General features: G+C 38.8%; 1 protein-coding gene across 1 annotated transcript; it reads right to left on the bottom strand.

Moving 5' to 3' along the window:
• Positions 1-10,749: 10,749 nt before the first annotated feature.
• Positions 10,750-19,775, bottom strand: KLF6 (KLF transcription factor 6). Its single transcript, XM_063452642.1, has 4 exons — positions 19,234-19,775; positions 16,111-16,681; positions 13,838-13,961; positions 10,750-12,431 (listed from the first exon to the last, which is right to left on the bottom strand). The coding sequence occupies exons 1-4, from the start codon at positions 19,333-19,335 to the stop codon at positions 12,380-12,382; spliced, it is 849 nt and encodes a 282-aa protein (XP_063308712.1). The 5' UTR covers positions 19,336-19,775; the 3' UTR covers positions 10,750-12,379.
• Between the last annotated feature and the right edge of the window lie 5,936 nt (positions 19,776-25,711).

The raw sequence follows: 25,711 nt of genomic DNA, 5'->3' as shown, positions 1-25,711 counted from the left end.
CCTCCCAGACCCTCCCATCTCCTGGACAGCATCCATTTTAGATTCATTCGGAAGCTGCATTCTTTTTTTTTTTCCTTTTTTTTTTAGACAGAAGTGTGTTATATTTGAGCATGCAAGGCTGAATGTGCGTATATCATGGCTAGTTGCACTGAGGGTATGAGTATATAGCAGTACATTGTTGTGAAAGATGGCTGTCATGTTTAGGGTGTAGCTTGCACGTTATCAATTGTGTATTTATATCAGCAGCTCCACCACTAGTTATAAATCAAGTGTGAGTCGCCCCATGAGATGAGACTAATGAATAACATAATACATGAACGGTTAAGGTAAAGGCATGTAAGGAACTACGACAATAAACTCTTTAGGAGGTGAAATAATGACATGTTTAAAAGCTTGCTACTTTACGATTAGTTAATGTGCAGAGAGCAGTTCATGTGATCAAAGGCATGGTGTGGAGGATCGGCTATAGTGGGACATGCTTGGCAGGCTGCTGTTTACTGCTTGTGCTCATCCAATCCCTTCTGGGCGCCAGGTGCAGACCCTGGGAGTCCCTGATACGTGGAACAACAAAGGCAAGTCTCTGGCTGAGTGCCGGGTTCGCGGCTTGAGGTGGTGGAAGCTTGTTTTGTCCGGTGGTCGGATCTGTCCCAGTGGTGCTTCACGTCCGGTGCGGGATTGTGGTGGCTTAAGGTGGAGGCGAGTGCTTGACATGGGGCAGACTCTGCATTTCTGTTTGTGCCTCTGGTCCCGTCTTCAACGCCTTTTGCGTTGGTGGATTTTAATGGGGACTGCTTCGCTTAGCTGTGGTGGAGCTTGTTGGGGCTGTGGTGGAGCTTGTTGGGGCTTCCTGCTTGTTATTTGCTTCCAAAATTGATTAAAGAGTCTGTCCAGCTTAGACTCAATATCCTGCCATGCTTTGCTGGTACCAGGAGGACACGCGGCTGCCGCCATATTGGGAGAGTCGCAGATGAGTATGTCAGCCTGGGCGGCTGTGCTCTGTGCGTCCATTAGCTCCAGACAGCCTCTCAGGGGTGCACCGGGATAACCCCCACCGGTCCGAGGGAGGGGTAACGAAGCTCCTGCCGGGAAGTAGCTGCTCCTGGGCATCCCAGGATCGGGAGATCGGCCGCCTCTCCCGCCCGGTGAGCACCAGGCCACACTTGCCATGCGGAGGTAAGTAAGAATCTGTCGAGTTGCTGACCGCTATTAAGCATGTCGGGTCAGTCAGGTAGAGGCATCATTGCTGGGTCATCCCCTTCTGGGGTGAAATTCGCTTGTTGATAGCTGCTTAAAGTGAGATATTGAGGGTGCTCACACGAAGTGCGTCTTTCCTCCATGACAGCTAGACCCCGCCCCCCGGAAGCTGCATTCTTAGTGGGAGGAGGGACAGTGTAGCTGCTGCTAATTTAATAGGGAAATCCAAAGCTAGGCTAGTGTATTCAGTGTCCACTACAGTCCTGAAGGACTCATCTGATCTCTGCTGTAAGGACAGCACCCCAAAAAGCCATTTTTAGGGCTAGAACATTGGTCTGCTTTTTTTTTTTCTGTGTAATCTAATTGCAGTTGCCTGCCTGCCAGTGTGTGTGTCAGGCTCACAGCGTATACTGTGCCCACTTGCCCAGTGCCACCACTCATATCTGGTGTCACAATAGCTTGCATTTAAAAAACTTTTTTGACTGTAATATAAAAGCAGTCAGTTTCCTTCACACGTGTGCGTTTCAGGGCCTACCAGGGCACAGTGTCACACCAGTGCAACTCATATCTGGTGTAACAGTAGTTTACATTAAAAAATAAAATAGAAATTTGACTGTGAAATAATAGCAGTCAGTTTCCTTCACACGTGTGCGTTTCAGGGCCTGCCAGGGCACAGTGTCACACCAGTGCAACTCATATCTGGTGTAACAGTAGTGTATATTAAAAAAAAATAGAGGGGGCTTGTTGTCACCTTTCGGGGACCCTTGGTGTTATACGTTGCTGGGTGGAGGAAGAGACCTTCAATGACATCAGTGAGGACAAGGAACGGGACATGGCTAGCTTGGTATCCAACCTTGTGCAAATGGGGAGTTTGCGGTTGTGCAAATGGACTGTTTGCGGCTGTTTGCGGTGCGTTAAACTGGGAGTTTGGTCTGTCACTGTGAAGCGGGCATAACCCTTACACTACCTGATCGATACAACATCATACCTGATGTTTTAAAGCACGTTATTCCAAACAATTTAGGAATGTTAGGTGATTTATGCCCGTTATGGATTAAAACCAGGCTCTGCGTTAACTATGTAATTTTCCATGGGAGTTTTGCCATGGATCCCCCTCCGGCATGCCACAGTCCAGGTGTTAGTCCCCTTGAAACAACTTTTACATCACTATTGTGGCCAGAAAGAGTCCCTGTGGGTTTTAAAATTTGCCTGCCTATTGAAGTCTATGGCGGTTCGCCCGGTTCGCCCGTTCGCGAACATTTGCGGAAGTTCGTGTTCGCCATCGGAAAATGTTATGTTCGTGACATCACTTTTGGGGATTACCCATGAGTGCGGAACAACTAATCTATTCTATGTGAAATATTACTCCTGCTATCTTTCCCTCGTAGTCAGATACCAATCCTACATTCATGTTTGTGACTTCACTTGCATCTGTGTTTAGAAAGACTTCGCTGGCTGGGAGCGTCAGCTAATGCTTTTAGCAAACGATTCACAACGAACAGACAACATTTCTATATCTAATGTGGAAGTGAAAATTTACATATATTATAGAAGTGTGAGTGGGACTATAGTTGCCAAATCATTAAAAAACAGTTAAACTTTTCCTGGGTGATAGAGCCATGGAGTTGCTGGCATAATAATTGTCAGGGTGGCGGTCCGGTGCCCGGAACCCAGACACTGTCCGGGCGGCGGTGCGAGGGCCGGGACCCAGTATGCCTAATGATAAGTGGGAGTCTTCAGCGTGAGAGTGGATAGGTCAGGGTCTGGTGCAGGGTAACCAGCGTTTGTGCAGCCACATACCAGAACCCTGATTCAGTTTATGCGGATCCCAGGAACTAGGAGCAGGAATTAAGCAGACCTCCCAGGAGCTGAATAGGGAGGTACTGCAGCAAGAATGTATCCAGTACAGAAACAAGGCAAGACTAGAGATAGGCACCAAACATGAAAACAAGACAGAACTAGGAAAACCCAGAACCGGAGCAGAACCCAGAACATGTACACAAGACATGAGGAAAACAAGAACAGGGCAGGACAGGACTGTACATGAACTGGGAATACAAAATAAAACAAGACAAGATAAGATAGGCAAAACAAGAGGAGACATAATTAAGCACTATATATGAAAATCATGGGGATTTAGTCACATTATATGATCATACATTGCATAAGGCTGCCAACAACGCCAATGTACCCCATAACTGGCAGGTCCTACACTGCCTAATGCAAGCTAAACCAAACAAAGAAAACACACATAGTACTTACCTGCAAGAAAGGGCAGAAGCCTTGAGCAGCTGCCTGCAGGAACACTGAAACAAAACAAAAGGAATGATGGAAAACGGGTGTGGCAACATAAAACAAACATTTAAATGAAACCAAGAGACTGGGAATTCCAGGGACGGAATAAAAGGAATGAACCCAGAAATACCCAGCATAAAGAAAACCAGACATGGAATAGAAAACCAAAAAAACAAGAAAAACTAAACAAGAATTGTAAAAAGAGTACTGGATACCAGAAGCCATCACCTGAATGACCCGCAGCGAGGAACAGGATGTGACAATAATACAGCATTCATTTCTTTCATGAATTTAGCTGCCTTCATCCACAACACAGGGTTTATGCCTACACCAAATAGCTTGATGCATGCTGTTCAAGGAACACTATAGTCACCTAAATTACTTTAGCTAAATAAAGCAGTTTTAGTGTATAGATTATTCCCCTGCAATTTAATTGTTCAATTCACTGTCATTTAGGAGTTAAATCACTTTGTTTCTGTTTATGCAGCCCTAGCCACACCTCCCCTGGCTATGATTGACAGAGCCTGCATGAAAAAAAAAACTGGTTTCACTTTCAAACAGATGTAATTTACCTTAAATAATTGTATCTCAATCTCTAAATTGAACTTTAATCACATACAGGGTCTAGCAAGCTATTAACATAGCAGGGGATAAGAAAATCTTAATTAAACAGAACTTGCAATAAAGGAAGCCTAAATAGGGCTCTCTTTTCAGGAAGTGTTTATGGAAGGCTGTGCAAGTCACATGCAGGGAGGTGTGACTAGGGTTCATAAACAAAGGGATTTAACTCCTAAATGGCAGAGGATTGAGCAGTGAGGCTGCAGGGGTATGTTCTATACACCAAAACTGCTTCATTAAGCTAAAGTTGTTCAGGTGACTATAGTGTCCCATTAAGTATACTCAACCAGAGCAAAGCTCTCCTAGCTTACCAATGAGTTACATAGTTACATAGCTGAAAAGAGACTTGCGTCCTTCAAGTTCAGCCTTTCTCACATTTGTTTTTGCAATTGATCCAAAAGAAGGCAAAAAAAAAAAAAAACAGGTTGTAGCACTTCTAATTTTGCAACAAACTTGAGGAAAAAAATCCTTCTGGGCCCCAGAATGCCAGTCAGATATCTCCTTGGATTAAGAGCCTACTACACCACTAGTTAACATTTATATCCCTGAATATTATGTTTTTGCAAGTATTCATCCAGTTGCCGTTTAAACATCTGTACAGACTCTGATAAAACCATCTCTTCAGGCAGAGAATTCCACATCCTTATTGTTCTTACTGTAAAAACTCTTTCCTTTACCTTGACTAAATCTCCTTTCTTCCAGTCTAAATGCGTGACCTCGTGTCCTATGTATAATCCTGTTTATGAATATATTTCCATATTTTATATTCGGGGTTTGTACTGGCCCCGAATATATTTGTATAATGCTATTGTATCCACTCTGAGGCTCAGTTTCTCTAAACTAAAGATATTTAAATGTGTTAATCTTTCTTTATAACTACATAACTAGTTTTGTTTTCTTCAAATTGCGTCACTTGAGCCTATATGGCACACTTTAAGACTGTGCTACTGCATGTAATAATTTAAAATAATTCATTTATTAGTTTAATGGTGAAACCTAAAATCTAATCAAATCCTCACCACTCACAATATAGCCTACAGAATGGGTAAAATAATATAGCGTAATATTGTTTAAAACATCATGCTTTAATGCCAACCATTAAAATTTATGCAGCTATACATTCACAGTTGGTTGTGTTGTGTATGTTTTAGGTGTTAGAAGGAGCACAAATTGCCTTTAGCAACGGTTATATATATTGCATTTTTTTTTGCTTTTATATCTATTGTGTGCTACTCTTGTACATTACTTATTTATAGTACTGAGATAAAAGAGGATATTGTTTGACGCTCACAGTATGTTACCTGTTCAGGTCAAGCTGTTTTTTTTTTTGTTTGTTTTGTTTAGTTTTTTTTGCATGAATGAAGAGTTTACCGCAATTCTTAAGCAGATTTTATGTTTTTCGTAAGCATGTCCGGTTGGGAGTCTGAACCAATTCTTCAAAAAGCAACACAGAATGATGTGCTCCCTAACACTTAAAGTGTGGAGTGGTGTCTATTCAGACATTAATAAACATGTTGAGTTTTAGCTTTGACAAGGACCACTCAAGGGTAAAGGGATTCCCAGATCCCTCTGTTTGATGTGTGACTAAACACAATGACATGCTATTAGAGTTACATAATATCATTCCTGTTTTGTGAGGTTTTTCTTCTTTTGTTTTAATGTCAGGTTTTTGTTTTTTAACCTTTTTATTAGGTTATCTGTAGAATTATTGCCGAGGATATATGTAAACCATGGGCAAAATTTGTCAAAACATAAAATTTACAAAAATTACACAGCATTCATTCCAGGCTTTTTTTTATGTATACTGTTCAAATACTCTGTCAAAACAGTGATATGACATCATTATTTTGTTCCAGGAGTACAGAATTATTGATATGACCCTCCACGATACGGTGCTGGAGACTATTCTGGCACTTTATAACTAACAATATCATCAGCTGCATTAACAGAAACATGTATTCATTAAAGTCACCCACAAGGAACCCAGTTAGGGGCAAAGGGTAGATCGTCAGTTAATGCCATGTCTAGTTTCCCAACAGTTAAAAGCTTATAATTGAACTACAAATCCCATAAACTCCCGCTCTGCAGCAAATTTGGTGTTAGCCTCACATTATCTGCGATGTCCTTTTTATAGTTGCTTTGATACATACATCTCTACATGAATTTCCTGCACTACATATAATACAGATTGTGAAGATTATTCTCCAATAGAGCATCTCATTTTTAGCTCAACATTAACTCTTAAAGGGACACTGTAGTTGCTTCATCTCATAGAAGGGGTCATAGTGCCTAGAATACCTAGTGCTGACTTTCCATTCATGGTTAAACTATTATTTTTGGTTTAATGCAAAATGTGAGTCACGGGAATCTATCTCCTCTCTGCTGTTTGGCCTTTAGCAAATCACAGTGCCCCTTGCTGGGAAGTAACTGTGTAAACTCTGTCTTTGCCATACCTCCAGTGCAGGTCGGGCTATTGTTGACCATGTGTCCTTATTTACAGTAAAATTGATTAAAAGTGGTATAAAACCTAATGGATGGACAAAACCAGGGGACTTCAGGAATTAAAACCAATTCAATGAGATGAAATGGTTATAGTGTCCCTTTAAGGATTAGGCAGTCTGCACCACTAATGATGTTGATACAGCATCCATACCATTCAGTTTGCCAGAATAAAGGTTCTAGGAAACCCTAGTTTGAAGTAGAACAGTCACTTTTCTATTCACTTACCTCTGCTACCCATACTCTAGGCAACTTCATCGCCCCCACAATGCCTCAGGCATCAGAGAAATACAATATGAGCTTAGACGTTCCTTCCATAGTGATGCACATTTGTTTAGGGTAACCACTTTACCCTTTAACAATCCGTCACACCTGCTCCCCAAAAAAATATTTTTACATATGCAATTTCTGAAAAATGTGACTTTTTCAACCACACAATTTGTGGGCAACTATCACTTTAAACCAATGTTATTCATATATGGTATAGTAAAACACATTTATTTTGTACTGTGCGGTTTTATCTTAAAGAGCATCCTTTAGGAAGCAGGGGGAAATGATTTTTTTTTAGCATCATTTGCACAGATCTGTACAAAGAAGTTAAAAAAAAATATATATAAACTATAGCAAATGTTAAATTGATTATATATATTTTCACTATATGACTTAAATGATAGATTTTCTTTAAATAAGATGGTTTGCCCAAAAATAACTTAACTGACTGCAAATGTTTTACAAAATAAATAATTTATTGTAAAATAAACTAGAATGTGTAGTTTGCTATATATGGAATATAATTTGCCCTAGTTTGGCTGTGATAAATACCCACTTGGAAAATGACAAGCTACATGTACCAGTGTGTAGTACAATAAAAACATAATAAATTTAGTGAGACATTAGGGTGAGAGTCCTTGTGCTCTCCCATAGTGAGATATATATATAGATATATATATATATATATATATATATATATATATATATATATAGCATGCTTCAGACAGCAGGGCCAGAATGCATACACCAAATTTAGCACGTTAAGCAGCACAAACTATTAGTCATGTCACAGGTGTGGAGAAAAGCAAAAGGCAGGACTGCTCATAAGCAAATTGCAGGACAGCTACAACCAGATAAATGAATCAGGATCATTTAGAACATTCTTGAAGTACGCCAGTCATGTGAATCGGACAATGACAATCCTCTCTTGCAACTGTCATTAGTCTGATACTATCCTTACCTTTTGTGTCACTTTACCCCACTTCCTCTAGTATGAAAGCTCATTGAGCAGGGCCCTCAATCCCTCTGTGTATCTAACTTGTCTATTTACAACTACGTTTGTTCGTCCACCCACTGTAAAGCACTGCGGAATTTGTTGGCGCTATATAAATAATCAGTCTGTCTTTCAGTAAACTAATCACCTGTGAAAAGTACAGAATGCATCTTTCAATGTTTAAAGGACCACTAAAGTGCCTTGAGGGTGCCCCACCCTCAGGGTCCCACTCCCGTGGCGCTGAAGGGGGAGGAAGGGGTTAATCCCTTACCTCTTTTCCAGCGCCGGTCTTCCTCGGCGCTGGGACTCTCCTCCCTCTTCTTCCATCATCGGCTGAATGCACATATGGACGCACATTCAGCCAGTCCATAGGAAAGCATTCTCAATGCTATCCTATGGACGCTGGTGTCTTCTCACTGAAAAATCACAGTGAGAAGCGTGGAATCGCCTCTACCGGCTGTCAATGAGACAGCCACTAGAGGCTGGATTAACCCGTAGGTAAACATAGCAGTTTCTCTGAAACTGCTATGTTTACAGCAGAAAGGGTTAACCCTAGATGGACCAGGCACCCAGACCATTTCATTAAGCTGAAGTGGTCTGGGTGCCTATAGTGGTCCTTTAATATTCAAGATGAGATCTTAAAATTACTGCATAGTGTTCACAGATGTATGCACACAACCAAATATTATTGCATCTGAATCCCAGAATTCCATGTGTACAGTAAAGCATTCTGGGAATGACCACGACACAACAGTTAAACTGCATCTTTCGCTTACCCGACAACAGTCTGACAAAGTTTAGTGTGCTTGTTTATGTATGTTTCAGTACTGTGATCATTGTGAAGTGATATATTGCATGTATTGAAAAGCAAGATTACAACAAAATAAATAAACAAAAAGTCTGGATAGGAATTTTTTTTATGTTATTCCAATAAAAAATACATTCATACAGAAATATAACAATTTTGCAAAAAACAAATTTCAAATAAAATCTTGTAAAACAAAACTTTTACAAAAATCTTACAAAGATTCTTCAGATAACAGGGCGTTTCTGAACAAAACAAAAATAAAAAAAAATTTCACTAATAGAAATTTTCTCTTCTTTCAAATTTCAAGCAAGTTTTTTTTAATATATATATATATTTTTTTCTTCCTTTCTTTCCATTTGCTTGACTGAGGCTCAGTTCTCACCTGAACAGAGTGTATGCTATCATTAAGAAAATTACAGGCACTGGGAAACAAAGTTCACACAGCCGCACCTCAATTAAATAATGCTGATGGCATTTCACAAGCGAGACAAGCCAGTGCACGTTTATGCGTTTGTTTATCTAGTTTCTGACTATTATGGCTAAACCCAGAGCAGTCCAAAACATAACATAGGAAGATCTGAAAACCCTAGCATAGTGCTCTGCAAAACAAAAGTAAAAAAAAAAAAAAATGTTTCTCCTAAATCTACACAAGTATATGAAATCAGAAAGGAAAAAAAGTGTGGCACCTGTATAACTGGTTTGGTCTTAAAACCAGAAAATGAGGATTTACTTACATAGTAAGTTAAAAAGAAACCACAAAACAATAAAGTTCATCCCTAAGTCACTAGGTTTTAAGACAATATTACTACATAGTAATTCCCCTTCCCCCCCCAAAAGTGTCAATATATGCAGCGGAGAGCTTTTCTTGCAAAATAACCAGAGGATGCAGCAAGATACATGGTTAACAAAGTTTATTACAGCAATTACAATTTCAACATGAGTGACAGATTTAGTTATAGACTTTAGTTATACTCTACAACTTTGTGCTGCCATTTAAATAAAGTAATTCAGTCTGCAATAGAGTAGCATCAACTATGATACTGTGCACCACAGACTTGAGTTATGAAGCTCAATGCACCCCAAATCTCTAAAGAGACCCTAATTTAATGTTTGTGGTGTCTCCCAGTCTGAATTACCATCAGTGGGGGATACATGTGAATTGCAATTCTGGGGCATTTTTTCTAAAGCAGAATAATCTGCAGGAACATTCCATTGGTTTATATGACAATTTCTCCGGTTTTAGAATATGGTCCCACAGTTGTTCTTTATGAAGTTCCCTTCAAATTATTTAACAGGAAAAGCTCTAAGTTACATACATGGTTACCACGGGTTATAAAGGAACATTTCCCCCATGTGACTGAACAAGTAACAAATTTGGCAAAGGGACAAAAAAAGTACTCTAAAATTAAAAAAATAAAGCATGTGTATGTATTCTACGGACCGTTCCCCAAGATGCTCTGATATTGAATTGACAAAGAATCTTGGGAAAGTAATTTACACTGCTCGGGCCACAGGCATTTTACTCCAGGTAGTAATTAAGCTATTGGTACATTCATTAAAATTATATAACTCTACAGAAGATACCAGCCCAGGTATTCTGCTACTTTGTGGCAAGTCACCTAGTATGAAACGCACTGCACATAAAGCGCAATGCTTTAATTCTATTTTTAAATCAATATCTACAGTGAGAAGAAAACAATTCTAGATAAAAATGTAAATGCTGCTCATAATAGCAGGTATTTTGTTTTGTTTTTTTTTTAGTTTTTCTACAATTACAAGAAAACATCTTTAACATTAAATAAAATATTACAAAAATAGATTTCAACTTCTTTTTACAGCTTTTAACACTCAGTGACCTAAGACTACAAAGGTTTACACCCAAAACAAATTTCTAAAGTCGTCCTAAAAAGCATAGACGTCGGCTTTCAGCCAATGAGTGCACATACTTAAACTATAGTCTTTCGTGGAAAAGGAGGGACTGGGATAGATATATATATATATATATATATATATATATATATATATATATATAAAAAATGTGTATGTGTGCACACAAAGATTTTTTTTTAAATTTTTATTTTAGCAGTGTGTGGTTAAATTGGACAACCAGATTACAATGTTTAGGCCAAGGAATCCTAATTTAACTTTTCTGCTTTCAAGTCAATTATTTTGGACTAAATATTATACTCGCGTTGACTCAAAACTCGCGGTTTGTCGATATTAGTGTGGCACTAGCGAGCTTATCCAAGTAGGAAAAAAAAACAGGTCATCTGAATTTTGCTTTGGTGGATATTTTAAATCTAAAAAGTTTAGAAAGCAATGAAGTACTCTTCAATTCAAGACATTTACTCTGTACCTCCAATGTGTGAGCATTTACATATTTAAGTGCATGTACGGATACAGGATACATTTGTGCAAATTCAGTTTAAAGAAAATATAAAGCAAGAGGGCAGAAAGATTAGTTGTGGAAAAAAAAGCAGGGCATTACTACATCGACAGTCAATATATAGCAAATTAAACTAAATGCTTTGTCAGGCTACAGACAATTCTGTATGCTCCTACATTTTACAAAGGTTAACTGTATATGTACATATGCTTTTTAGCTTCGGAAAAGGAAAATGTACACTCCTGGGTGACAACAGAGCCTTAAGTAAGCTTACAAAGCGTAAACCCCTGTATCAGACCTTGTAATATGTAAAGGTCACTTCCATAAGGCACCATTTTAAGGTCAACAGTGCATTAACAGCTAGAAAACCAGAAATTAGTCCTCAAGGCATAAATAATAGAAAATTAGCTGCATGAGAAAAAAAAAAAAATAAAAAAAAAATTTAAGCTCTAGTGGTTTTCTCCACTTATATTTTAGGTTCCATACATAGTAACACAAAACCAGACCAATTGTATTTAGCTGCTCTCATCTGGAATTATAACTTGCAGTCCTGATTTAAAGTATGAATGAAAAAGAAAAAAAAAAAAAGTGTCGTTTTTTTTTCCCCTGAACCATGCAATATCTTTCTATTATAATGAAAAGTTATAGTTTTGTTATATTTGTAAATACACAGCTTATACAATGGGTTACAAATGATCATTGTAGCATGTAAAAAACAAAAAACAAAACAAAAGACAGGCTACTTGACACATTGCACGTTAATAGCTGCACCAGACAACAAAAGCTCCTCTCGTACAGGAAATGGATCCATTGGGGGTTCCTCATCCTCCTTCTGTAGAACCCAGATGAAAACGATGGATGGTAGAGTCCCAAATACAGTATGCCATGGCATACAAAGAAAAATAAAAAAATCATTCAAACCATTTTTCCACTTTTATTTTCCAAACCCTCACATTTGAGCTCAACCTTAAGAAAATAAAAATCCTCCACATACAGACATTGGCTCCTCGTTACCATTCAGTCACCCAATCATTAACATTCTCAGTGCACATGCTCACGGCGAAGGCTTAGACAAGCCGTTCAGAAGATAAAGCACCACAAGTGCCGGGGTCGAGGAGACTCCAGGTGTAGCACTAGGTGGTTGCTATGCCGCATCTGACACGATTGATTAGCCCTACGAAGACGCTCTAAGAAATGAGGTCTAGAAGGCATCTGGTTAGGGTGCAAATTGGCATGCTTTGGCTGGAACACGCATCCCTCGCACAAGGCATTTCAACCTTGAAGTTTCTTATTCACGACTTCCCCCTTGACTCATTCAGAGGTGACGCTTCATGTGAAGGGCCAGGTGATCAGACCTAGAAAAACACCTAAGGGGAGGAAAAAAAACAAACAAAAAAAACACTTAGTACTAAATAAATTTAAAAAAGTAACCATTTTTTATTTAAACAAAATACAATAAAAACTTCAAGAACAGCTTTCAATTCACCATAGGCATTGTACGTTAACTGAAATAAATATATGCACAGTGGGTGAGCAAACACAAGGCTACTGTTGAGGCTAGTTGCAGGCAAGCCCAGGCTTAGAGTGCTGCTGGCATTTAACGCTTTATAAGCACACAAAACAAACATATAAAGAAACAAGCTAGCCTTCCCTCTGGCATTCACAGACCAACAGAACTCTTAATATTTTCTAAGTTTTCCAGTTTTCGAACTGAATTCCAAAAGTGCTCAATATAGTACCCCACTATGTGTTCAAAATAATCTTTTGCATTTTAAAGGATAGAAATAAAGTATAGAATAAAAAATTAATAATTAAAAAAAATAATTCATTTGGCCTAAACCATCGGTTTCTTATAGAGCAAATTACGGAACTGATAGTTTGGGCCAAATACTGCCACGTTCTTCAGTAAGCATGAATGAAGAAAGAAAAAAAAAGGGCAAAACAATCTGAACTGATGGAAAATTGTAGGACAGTTCAGCTACATTGAATTTACTTGTATTCCTCTCATTTCACAGTTTAGTGAATAACTCTGTACCGTAATTATTTAGTAACTACAGCACAGGGCATCCTGCACAGCATTGTTTAGCCATTCTTGAAATCCCATGCCATATAGGACCGCTATTATTTCTGACTGAAGCCTATTGCATGCATCCGCTCACATTATGTTTAGTAATGTCATATTGTTGTGATGTCAATGCTTCCTCCTAATTTTGGAATAGCGCTGTTAAGCACCAGTACATTTCTGGGAAGATGCAGTATCGGATTACACCACAGAGGAAAGCGGATTAAATGACTCATTACGGTCTATAGAACATGCATTACACTGAATGCCAAAAGGTCTTATTGCACATTTTAGGATATCCCTGTTTTACAGATGTTTTTATAGCAACACCTGTGAAACAAGAGAGACCTTCTCAAACTAAGCATCTACTCATCATTTAGGAATGAAGCCTGCCACCTCCTGATCTATGGATAGAATGAGTCACTAACTAAAGTAAACAAAATCATGCGAGACTCCATCCCCGGAATGGAGCGACCATACAATTACATCAGTTATTTAAAACGAGAAGATAAGAAAATAAATACTGTTTAAGTGGCATTAATGAAATTATAGATTTTAAGAGCCCAAACACACACACTTTAAATTAACTGGACTTTTCAATAGGCAATTACACCCTATGTATTTTCCTGTCTAAGCAACAGGTGCAAAGAAAAAACCTGAAATACCAGACAATAAGGGAAATAGTATCTGAAAAGGAATAAATTGACATACCTGTCACAGTGCGGGCACTTAAATGGTTTGGCACCAGTGTGTTTTCGGAAGTGTCTGGTGAGTTCATCACTTCTTGCAAAGCGCCACTCACAGCCCTCCCAGGAACATCTGTAAGGCTTTTCTCCTGCAAGGGACAAATAGGGTAAGTAAGGCTCCAAAATAAATAGATTTTAAGTTTCAAGGCACAGTGGAAAAATTCTTAAAGGAAGGATTTTGTTTATGGAAAAGAATCATCCAGTTGTTTATGGAAGACAAATTCTCTCCTTCTCTCAGCTACATAACGGCTGACATTTCGTAGGCAGATGGCTATGAAAGGTCAAAAAAAGGCTATGTCTGAAGTCTCAGACTTTGGCCGAAAATCTACACAATGTAGAATGGAGGTGGGGTAGCAAGGTTTCATAACAGTAGACCGCTGATCAATACATTCCTATCCACAATATCTTCAAGATCCTAGGGGTTTGTGCTGTAAATAATAAATTCACTATCACCCTGTAAAAATTAGGGAAAAACAGTGGGATTCAATCTTCCCCATGGCTGTCATTTTGCAAATATATGCAGCTATTCAGTTGTGAAGTTTAATATATTCTCCCTTTTAGACCACAATCATAGATGTGATTACGCAACTAGGTTCTCTTCAGTGGTCCATTACAAATCTCTTCTTAATGAGAAGTTGTCCAACACAAATTCAATTTTAGATGAATGAAGCTTGAGTGCCAATAACCAACATTTCAACATAGTTATTTAGTGTACTGCATATATTGTGTGGACCAAAAATTCTACTTCTCAATAAAATAACAGATCAATAGATATAATGTACGTAGTACAATGTAGATAGCTTCCCTAGAGGCCGTTCCCACTTGTGCCTCTGTAGTATCAGATGTATAAAAATATAAATAGGGACACAGCTAGAAGGTAGAACATAAACAAACAGCACATAGTGATGTACAGTATATATGAGTAACACAAAGCGATGTTAGATTGCGCTCACAAGATAGAAAATGGGTAAACGCCATGAAATCCACACAGGGATTACACTGGTCCGCTTTCCACCATAGGGGATAGTAAATAGTCAGCAGGCGCAGGTATTTCAGGATACAAAGTCAGCATTCAAATGCAAAAATGTATATTTATTTAGGCACAAATTGCCTGATAAAATATTGTATATATAAAAAAAAAAAAAAAAAAAAATTTTTTATATATATATATATATATATATATATATATATATATATATATATATAAAAAATTTTTTATATATATATATATATATATATATATATATATATATATATATACACACACACACACACACACACACACATATACATATACATATATAAATAAAACGCGTTTCGTCCAACGCGTATATCCTGACATTGTATCCTGAAGTACCTGTGCCTGCTAACTATTTACTATCCCCTGTGGTGGAAAGCGGACCAGTGTAATCCCTGTGTGGATTTCAAGGCGTTTACCCGATTTCTAACAGCGCTTTGTGTTATTCATATATACTGTACATCACTATGTGCTGTTTGTTTGTTATGTTCTACCTCCTAGCTGTATCCCTATTTCTATCCATATATTGTGTGGAGACTGGCAATGCTATTTAGACTAACAAGAAGACACATCTCTCAGTCAGTTATGCTTTCAGCTTGGCTATTATGGCCTTAAATTCGGAATTTACTTTGAATTCATATTTTAGTAAATAAATAAAATAATTTCTCTACCAGTATCTAATGCACATGATACTTGCAACCAAGAAACATTAAATAAGCAGAAGGGTGCTTGTCTACAGCCTTAAAAGCATCTTTCTGAACTGTGTGCTACAGCTTCAAAAAATATTTTTACATAATGATAAATATTGTGTGTTATGAAACCGGGCACTTTTAAACTAAAAACACACCGTGTATTCAAAAAATTTAAAAAAAATAAATAAAAAAAATCCTGCAAGAAAAACACACTTCACGGGAAACCATCAAACCAAACTTTGCAGTAAACTTGAATAAAAATTGATATGAACTAAAAAAAAAAAAAAAAAAAATATACTAGCTTCCCATTGGACTCTCTAAAAGGAGCATGTTTTCATTCACTCCATTTATGAACATACTCTAGTTAAGATCCCAAATTCACTAGAGAAAAGAATGAGGAAGTAGGCTATCCACAGGATGAGTTACATCACCATCTACGAGCTTTGGATTTCCATCCAGTGGTTGCATTATGGCATGACAACAAGGGATTCCCTACTGTCAAGTTCTCAATGAAGACCAAGAACTGACCTGTGTGAGTGCGTTGGTGTGCTTTCAGGTGTGAACTCTTGGTGTAAACCTTCTTGCAGCCATTGAAAGTACACTTGTGGATACGTTTCCGTCCATCTGGTGAGGTTTCTCCACTAATAGGGCTACCTTGTTCAGTCTTTATAATGGAACCAGATTTAATTTTTCCTGGTGAATGCAATTCGCCAGTTATACCATTCCACAAGTGGGAAGGAGACTCCTTGCTCTGTTCTGGCGATGACGGGGGAGTTGAAGTGACAGATGAACTAAAGGTTCCAGAAGTGGCCAAAACATCACTTATTGGATCCGAGGTAAATTTTGAGGTTGGTGAAAGTTCTTCTGAACCATCAGAAGACTCACTTCCAACATCAGAGTTTAAGCTATTGGTCTCTAAAATCTGGCTGTCACTGATGTCCTCAGTCTTAATGCATGTAATCTTGTGGTCAGGCTCCTCTTTCGTCTCACATGCTAGGATAAATTTGGTCCAGAGTTCCTCCTCTCTGTCAAATTTAAATTCAGTCGCAGACACATAACAAGGCTCATTTTGCAAATATCGCTCCAATTCAAGGCATGTCTGGAAAATAGGCAAATAAACACAATGAATGAAAATCCTGTTTTCTAAGAATACAAAATAAATACCATCAACTTTATTTGAAAACCTGGATTATTATTATTATTTTTAAAGACTTGTGCATATCCAACCAAGCCAACATGCATGTGGTTTGAAAGAGATAAAATGAATGGCTTGTTATGATGGAGACAAAAATTACGACTAAGCCTCAGTTGTAAAGAAGAGAGATTCTGCACAGGATACATGTAGAGTAACTCATTTCCGTTGAAAAAACAATTCAAAGAAGTGAACGGGTAAAATCAGTTTGCAAGGAGAACAACTCACAAAATAAACACTAGATTGCAGAAGTGGGTATTTTCTGAATTTTAAATTAGATAATCTACCGTACTCATGTAAGTAAATATAAATGGTAGCAAATCCTCTTTTAGATGGTTCTGGAAACCATACAATGGACAAGAATGTTATCTCCTCGCCAACAGTACAACTGGATGAGTCATTCACATTCTTTTCATTCTACGCCAACAGAGACTTCCTTTTCAAATACTGACCACAAGCCATGAGAATAAGCCATTAGACTATGCACTGAAATACATTTTTCAAAAGCAGATATTTTCGTATCGTACACATGTACCCAAAGTGAAAGACTACTATGAGAACACCAATTACAAAAATGAAAAATTATTTTTTTGGTCATTGGCCTGAAGGCATTCAGAGCTCTTAAGTGTCAGACTGGTTTTGCAGAGACATGGACTCTGAAAGAGGTCTTGTGGCTTGCAGACATGGGCAATCAAAATACCACACATACTTCACCAGCTGCTTGCCTGGGGAGGTAGTGAACAGTTAACATTTTAATGCACAGTCTTGCATTTTACCTGTGGACTTTTGCCTTGCACATAAGTCAAATTAGGGGCCAAAGTGAGAGGAAACAAAAAAAAAAAAAATCTAAATTGATTTTTCTTCAGCTATGATTAGAACACGGCTTTGCTTTTCAAATAAAATATTTAAAAAGGATAAAATGCATTTTATTGATTCCGGAGAAGAGTAGTTGGGAAGAGAGGAGGATAGCAAGGCTGCTCAAGTTTAATAATTTAAACACTATTAGAACCCCCCCCCCCCCCCCCCTTTCCCATGATTGTGTCTATGAACTGAGCTCTGTGATATTTGAAATGTCTCTAAAGGATTCTGGGAACAGAACCTGGCTCCATTCCAAGATCTAAAATGCCTGAAGGAAGCTACTTAGATCAATTTCAATCATACACTGAAGATCTGCATCTTTGAAGGATGGAGTGGAGGTGCATACAATTAACTAGGAATGCTATGATTGTAACACTTTAGTGGCAAAACTCCCCCTTCTCAGACAGACATCTGATCTCTTAATTTGCATTGTTAAAAAAAAAGTAAACATCATTAAATGGAGACAAGGACAAATGCAATCACCACTGTTAGGGATAATAAAACAAAACAAACAAACGCAGCACAAAAACACAATGCCATTTCCAGTCTGTCCCTTTTGACAAGATCAACCGAAAAAAAAAAAAAAGTTATTTTATTTCCCTGGGCAACAGAAACAATAGACTCCCAATACAATGTTTTGCCTGGTGAATCAGCCATTGTTCTACTGATTAGAAGCTGTCACACACATCCTCTGACAAACACTTTTTTTTTTTTTTTAAACCAATAGATAAATGTGAAGCAGAATCTTCAAAAAATAAAATAAAATAAAAAAATATTGCTTCTACAAACAGAAAATGACAGGAATAACTCTTGGCATTGCTGTGTCTTACATGACAAGACCCAGCTGTGTAATTTGGACCTATTGCAAGCTCAAAGTTTTGCCAAATGGCTGTAGTTACTAGTGAAACCGAAGCTGTGCTTGATTGAAGCTACATTTAGCTGTCATTGCGAAAGCACTGGGGGTGAAACCCACATGTGTATAGCTATCTCTTCATCCCAATGATTTTGGCATTACAAATCAAGGCCACCTTGCTCCAAAGCAGACTCAATACCTTCTTGTCTGACACCCTCACTAGATTGCAAGCTCTTATAAACAAGACCATCAATCTCTGCAGTGCAAAATGCATATGCAATCACCCTTGTAATAAATAAAATACATGCAGAAGCATGACAGTCTCATCCTAGTCAATTTACATCTGCAACCGATTTAATCTGCAACCGATCTTAACATTAAAAAATAGATCTGAATAAATTAGATTTAGTTGACAAGGAATATAGAGATTTACAATGCAGATCTACAGGTTTTGTTTTTAATTTCAGCAATATAATTACAAACAAGATAGAATTGCTGTAGCAGGCAGGAAAACAAATATAGATACATAGTTTGTCTCCAGAATTCTAACATATCTATAAACACAAAGTGACATTAGAAAATATTTATTTACAATATTACTAAAATCTGGATAATAATAATAATAATAATAATAATAATAAAACAGCAAGAATACATAAGAGCTAGCAGTTGCTATGCATGCAAACATTGGCTTTTATTTGCATCTCCTCCTCCCCAGCAGGCAATCCATGAAATCAACTCCATTTACCTGTTGCCAATATTCTTCCAGGGAGGGCAATGCTGAGAAATAGCCAGTGTCGTGCACAATCTGTAGCTCCTGGAAGATGCTGCACATTGGTAAAACATCCATGATCTACTAAGGATATTATTAAATATTTATAGATATATATTTATAGAGAGGGTAGAGATGGAGAAAGAGAGAGGAGTCAGGGTTTTTTTTTTTTTTTTTTTTTTGATGCTAGAAAAATAGAAAGGCTACCATAGATCTAGGCATAGGCAACAATAATAATAATGATGATAAAAAATATAATAATCCCAAAAGGTGTTGGATATGCATAAAAATATGCAAAAAACTAAATAAAAAATAATAATAGTAATTCCCAGTAAAATGGAATAGGCAAGCCAGTTTTCATGCAAGTGTCATTGCATAGCAAAAATAATAATAATAAAAATAATAGAGAAGGCTGAGTCCTTCCTCCTCCTCCTCCTGGAGCAGAGGACTTGCTGGGTGCTGACAATATTTGCAAACACTGAAGTGGCTGCAAATGTAAACCTCTGCAAAACTTCCCTATTCAAACCTCAGGGCCAGCCTACTCCTCCTCCTCCACTGCTTCCCCCCTCCCTTCCATCACCACGTGACCTCATTACGCCGGCTCAGTAAGGCAGCCAATCGGGCGCCAGCTGTCGCCAACCTCCTTTCCCCCTATGATGTCAGCTGCGTCCAATCGCTGCGCTCGGCGCACAGGGCAGGCTGCTGGCGTGACGAAACCTTTCCGTAAACTCGGCGCCGATTGGTCCTATTCGAAAATCCAACCACCCTCTATCCCCACTCCTTTCTCCCCTCTACGGGTGGGCGGGGACAGGCTATTTTTAGCCGGGTATATAAGAGAAGCTCGCCGCCTCACAAGGCGAATTTCAGTGCGGTCAATGGCCGCTGCGAGTGCCTGTGAGGCTCTGCGCGCTCTCTCACTGTTTGGTCGGAAAAAAAAAATAGTACAATATATGTATAAAAAATAAAAATAAATAAATCCTATATAGTTTTGTGTAAATAATAATGATTAAAAGTGAAGTGAATGAGAAAATGGAGTCACGAGCGGCCGTGTGAAGGTTGCACCCAGCAGCGCAGGGTTTCCTCGCGCGGAGGGATATGAACATTCTCCGTCTCTCTCACAGAACCCAACGGCTGCCAGGAGCGGGGAGATCTCCCCCTCCCCGAAATAAAATAGCCCCTCACTTAGCATTTCTGTTGTGAACTACATCTCCCTTGATGCTTTGCTAGCCGTTTGGCTGCATTGGTATTCTGGGAGTTGTAGTTCTATTTTAATAATCTAAGAGCTTTGCCACTGTTTGATTGTTTATTTTTATTTATTCTATTTTCTATTTTGTTTTATAAACACTTATCACACTTATAAGTGTGAGGCAGCAGCTCAGCCTGATGTGATGTGTTTATATAAACACAAATACATGGGGTGTATTCACTAAGCACTGAATTGTGGTGATTTGAAAGCCGATAGGGTCATTCATTTATTCACCAAAAATGAGAATTGTGGCAAATTCAAAGTAAATTTGAAAGATTTAAGCCTAAAACAGCGGAACTGGCCAAAAAAAAAAAAAAATCTCTCTCCAAGTCTTTCTAGTTCGGCTACTTTGGCCTTAAATACTGACGTTTATTCTGAATTCCCGTCAGTTCGCACTTTAGCGAATAACCCAGGCTTCCCCCAAACTCAGACCCTCCAGGTGTTTCTGAACTACAACTCCCACAATTCTATGAATGAAATAGATGGGCTGAGAATCATGGGAGTTGTAGTTCGGCAACATCTGGAGGGCCGGAGTTTGGGGGAAGCCTGGAATAACCGTTCCAGAGGAAAATGAGCTAGTTCACTAAAATCTGATTGGTAAATAAAAAAAAAAAAAAAAAAAAAAAACATAATTCAAATGAAATAATAAAGGCAAAAATAAGTAAGCTGCGTTGGAGAAATTTCTCCAGATCTTGCCCATTTATGACTGAATTTTGCCAGTCCGATTTCAGTTTGCTCGGTTTTCCAATTCTGTTTTCAATTCGCAATAATTAAGTGCTTCAGAAATAACTCTAAACGAAGTGCTGAAACATTGGAAACATTCTACCACTCGGCTATACGCAGCTTGGCTATTTTAACTTTAAATGTTGCTGTTTGGTTTTAATTGTGTCTCCAGAATCCACCAAGGCCATCTGTAATTACCACCAGACAGTCGTCATGCTCTGGGCTTGGGTTTCCAGTGAAGTATTGACCCATACAGACATGTTTTAAAGATAAGAGAAGATTTTCAGACTTACTGTAAGATTACAAGCGGTGGATTGGAGGGGGGGGGAGGTAGACATTGCATGCCCTTTGGCACACGAAATAGTGCAATAGACACTAAGGCAATGACCTTCCACATTAATTCCTCAGCAAACCCTGTGATAGCCTGACCAGGGTTGCACATTTTTCTCATGCATTTCATCTGGCTGCATGCCAAACGTATGCGTATGACATCTTTTTTAGCACTGGAAGGGTTAAACCAGTTCCTCTTTTTTTTTTTTTCTTCTTTCACATTAACCTTTAGCATCTCATATAATCACACAGCAGAGGCTGTGATGGCCATACAATGATTGCCTTTTGGTCTTATTAGTATTATTATTTATTTTATCAATATAAACATTTTGCCAGGAAGGATACGTCGAGATTTCTCGCATTTTCTATTACTATTATTATTATTTTATTATTTATATAGCACCAACAAATTCCGTAGCGCTGTACAATGGGTGGACTAACAGACACATAATTGAGATCAGACCACTGGACATACAGGAACAGAGGGATTGAGGGCCCTGCTCGATGAGCTTACATGCTAGAGGGAGTGAGGTATAGTGACACAAAGGGTTAAAGTAGGGGAATTAAACAATTATTGTCACTAAAAGTATTTAAAACCCTTACAGAACACACAGACGCTGGGAAAATATGCATGGCAGCATTGCAATCTGATTACTTCTTCTTTTTTATTTATTTTTTTTCTTGCACACAAGGGGTTAAAGTTTTGACATTCTCCCTTTGATGGTTAGGACATAAAATGGAGTTTCTCTACTTGTTTACTCCACTTACTCCAGCAGAGGCAGGAGGAGTCACCTACTCTGCTCCCTCCTCCCCCAAACCTTCTCTCTGGAAATGTACTGAAGTTTTATTGCTAGAACTGCTAGGATCTGACATATTATAGTTTGCACATGTCTTCCCCTCCTCCACATACTCTTTCTAATCTGAGGTTTAGAATGTGATGTAGCGGTTGCCATATATGTGATGTGTCCACTGACATCCTGCTTGCACATTAGTGTACACAGTGATGTGCATTTCTACTGTTTCCAAACATTTATAATTGTGTAAATCGTATTGGGTGAATTTCTCAGAAAATAACTGCAAAATAAGAAAAGATAAATGCTTGTTACAGATGTAAGGATATTTGTACATGTGTGTTAAATAACAATACAACAACTATAATGTTTCACAGGAAATGTTCTCAGCATGGTACCCAGACTGAGTTTATTTTCTGAGTTTGTAAGAAGACACAATTTTAAAAGTGCAATTGAGTAGCATTTTTAGATTGCAAGCTCATGTGGACAGGGCCTTCTTCAATACAGTTCTTGTATACCAATCATGTTTTGTTAGAATTTAGTGTTTACCTATTGTACAGTGCAGCAGAATGTTGCCTCTATACAAATAATTGTAACATTTGGATGAAAGTCAGGTAGCCCAGTAGCTAGCTTGCTTACCAGTAGCTAGGAATGTATTTTGAACAAAATAAATATAATACTTCATCTATATCTATGTTTTCCATTAGTTTGTGCCTTTTATTCAAGCAGTCAACAGCCAAGGGTTTCTTCTTTTATTTTTAATGCAATGGCTCATGTCTTCCCCTTTTCAGTTTTTTTTTTTTAGTTTGGCCCAGACAAACTAGCTGTGAGCCTGATTAAAAAAAAATGGAACAATCCTGCTTTATGCATGGGGCGAGCATAGATTAAAAATTTGGACAGCACCGCTGGTGGCAAGTAACCTGGGGGAATCGAAAGATCCCTTTGTTGGCTCTGTGAAAATAGTTATTGGTTCTGCACAGATTCTCGTACCTACCTTTTATTCCAGCACATATCCCCATAACACTCAATGGTATACAATATGTTGACAATATAGAGTTGCTCAGTTCCAATCTTCAATAGATATTTAGGTAACAGCATATATTAGGCCCACTAACCAAACTGGAAAAAATAGTAAGTTTTGCACTACATTCTTCAAATCGATCGCTCAACTAAATGTTTAGTTAAGGAGCCCTACAGCCATTTTTATATTTACCATGAACCGTATTCATTGCGCGGGTTACCAAAATTTTGACAGGTTCCAGAACTATCTGATAATGTGCAGTGACTTGAACTGTGATTGATATGGCTGAGCCAGACACACTTATTTGTTATTATAGTAATACATCAAAAGCCTGGAGGCGAGATTAGGAGATCAGTATTGTAGAAGTCGGAGTCCGTATTTCCTATAACGCTGAGCTATACAGTTGTGGCCTATCTCAGTGCTCAGTATCAGATAGATATGAAACCCATCCGAAGATTCTATAATAGCCAAACATCCAAGCAATAGGAATTCCAGTTATTTATCAAGTTGGTTTTTAACCACAACGTTTATTACCAATATTCTGCATCTGACTGGTGCAATACATCATCCGAGAGTCTCGATAGCCGTAACAAAGGTTGTCTATCCATTTATGTGAGGTGTCGTGCATTGTTATTATAGTATTAATACCAGCTGAATGGAGTTCAATTGCTGTGACCACGGCATCCCCTAAAAATCAATTTTATCTATATTTATGTGGCACGGATCTTACGTAGTGGCCTCTTGTGGTACAGATCTCTTTTGACGCAGTCTATCTCACCCCCCAACATTTCAAATGGAAAAAAAGGGCCACTTTAATTTTGGGGTATGACTGGAGGTGTGGCCAGGGGCACGGCTGTTCTGATGTGACTTACTAATAAAAATGTATACGGCTATAATGTAATTTAGAACAACAACAATGTATCTTATTTACACAGACTGATTTCTAAACACATTTATTATAGTTTAAAGACACATTATTGTAAATACTATTGGTGTGAAGCTCTGTTATACACGCAGATACACCAACAATATGGGGTTCCTAGAATAGAGGGACAGAGGGATTTGGGCCCAATATAGAGATTGTCCCTCCTAAATAGTGACACATGGGAGTTATGCTGTAATAAAGATTGAGGGTGGTAGGATATGCCATCTTTTCTCAATGGCATCTGCCTGCTCTTTCCCTCCAGAGGCATATCACATTCCAGCAGACTGATGCTGTGCAGGTCACAGGGAGTACTCAAAATGGATCTTGGTAGTAGCAGTTTTACTCTGCCGCCTCGTCTTCCCGGTCTGTGCTCTATGTAGCCACGGGGAGAATGTGGCATTAGACATGGCAACTGATCCATCGTGGGGGCTTGTCAGGATCTCCTGAACATAAGCCCATGTTGCCTAGATAAACATAAACTCCTCTGTCCTAGCTTGCACTGGGAAAGGGCATGGAGTCAGAAGACCAGTGGAAGCTGTGTAGCTGTGACAGCACCCCTTCTTAGCCAACACTAGGATAGAAGATGGATGATGAGGATTGCTAAGGGGTGTGTTTAAATGGTGCCCCCTTAAACACCTTTCACAGCAGGGTAAGACAGCTCAGTTGTTCTGTACTGTCCTGAACACTTCGTGTTACTTTGCTCAGTGTCGTTCGTTGGCCTGTTTCCCCCATTTATAAACCTGTGCTTTGACCCTTGGGCTATCTGACTTCAATGTTTGGCTTTTCCCTGTGTTTTGCTTGCCTGTGACTTTTTCTGTCTCCCACGGTGTTCATCCACAATTTGGGTTTAAGCCTCCAACCCTAAAATAAAGTAACAAGAATGAGCCAGGAAGAGAGAATTCGTTCTCAGGTTGCCTTCGCATGGGGTGAGCTTAGTATTAAAGGGACTCTCCAGTGCCAGGAAAACAAACCGTTTTCCTGGCACTGCAGGTCCCCTCTCCCTCCCACCCCCATCCCAAGTTGCTGAAGGGGTTAAAACCCCTTCAGTGACTTACCTGTATCCAGTGCCGATGTCCCTTGTCGCTGGTTCAGGGTCCGCCTATGCTCCTACCCCGCCGGGGGAGACCTATTGAGCAGGCGCGGCCGCCGGCGGGGGAGACCTAATGCGCATGTGCATTAGACCTCCCCATAGGAAAGCATTGAGAAATGCTTTCAATGCTTTCCTATGGGGATTTCAGAGACGCTGGAGGTCCTCACATAGTGTGAGGTCGTCCAGCGACGCTATAGCACACTTTTCGTGTGCTATAAACACGGAAGTCCCCTCTAGTGGCTGTCTAGTAGACAGCCACTAGAGGAGGAGTTAACCCTGCAAGGTAAATATTGCAGTTTATGAAAACTGCAATAATTACACTTCCAGG

Source organism: Pelobates fuscus, chromosome 4 (assembly GCF_036172605.1).
Source record: "Pelobates fuscus isolate aPelFus1 chromosome 4, aPelFus1.pri, whole genome shotgun sequence".
Lineage (NCBI taxonomy): Eukaryota > Metazoa > Chordata > Amphibia > Anura > Pelobatidae > Pelobates > Pelobates fuscus.
This window is presented reverse-complemented; position numbering and strand designations above follow the sequence as displayed.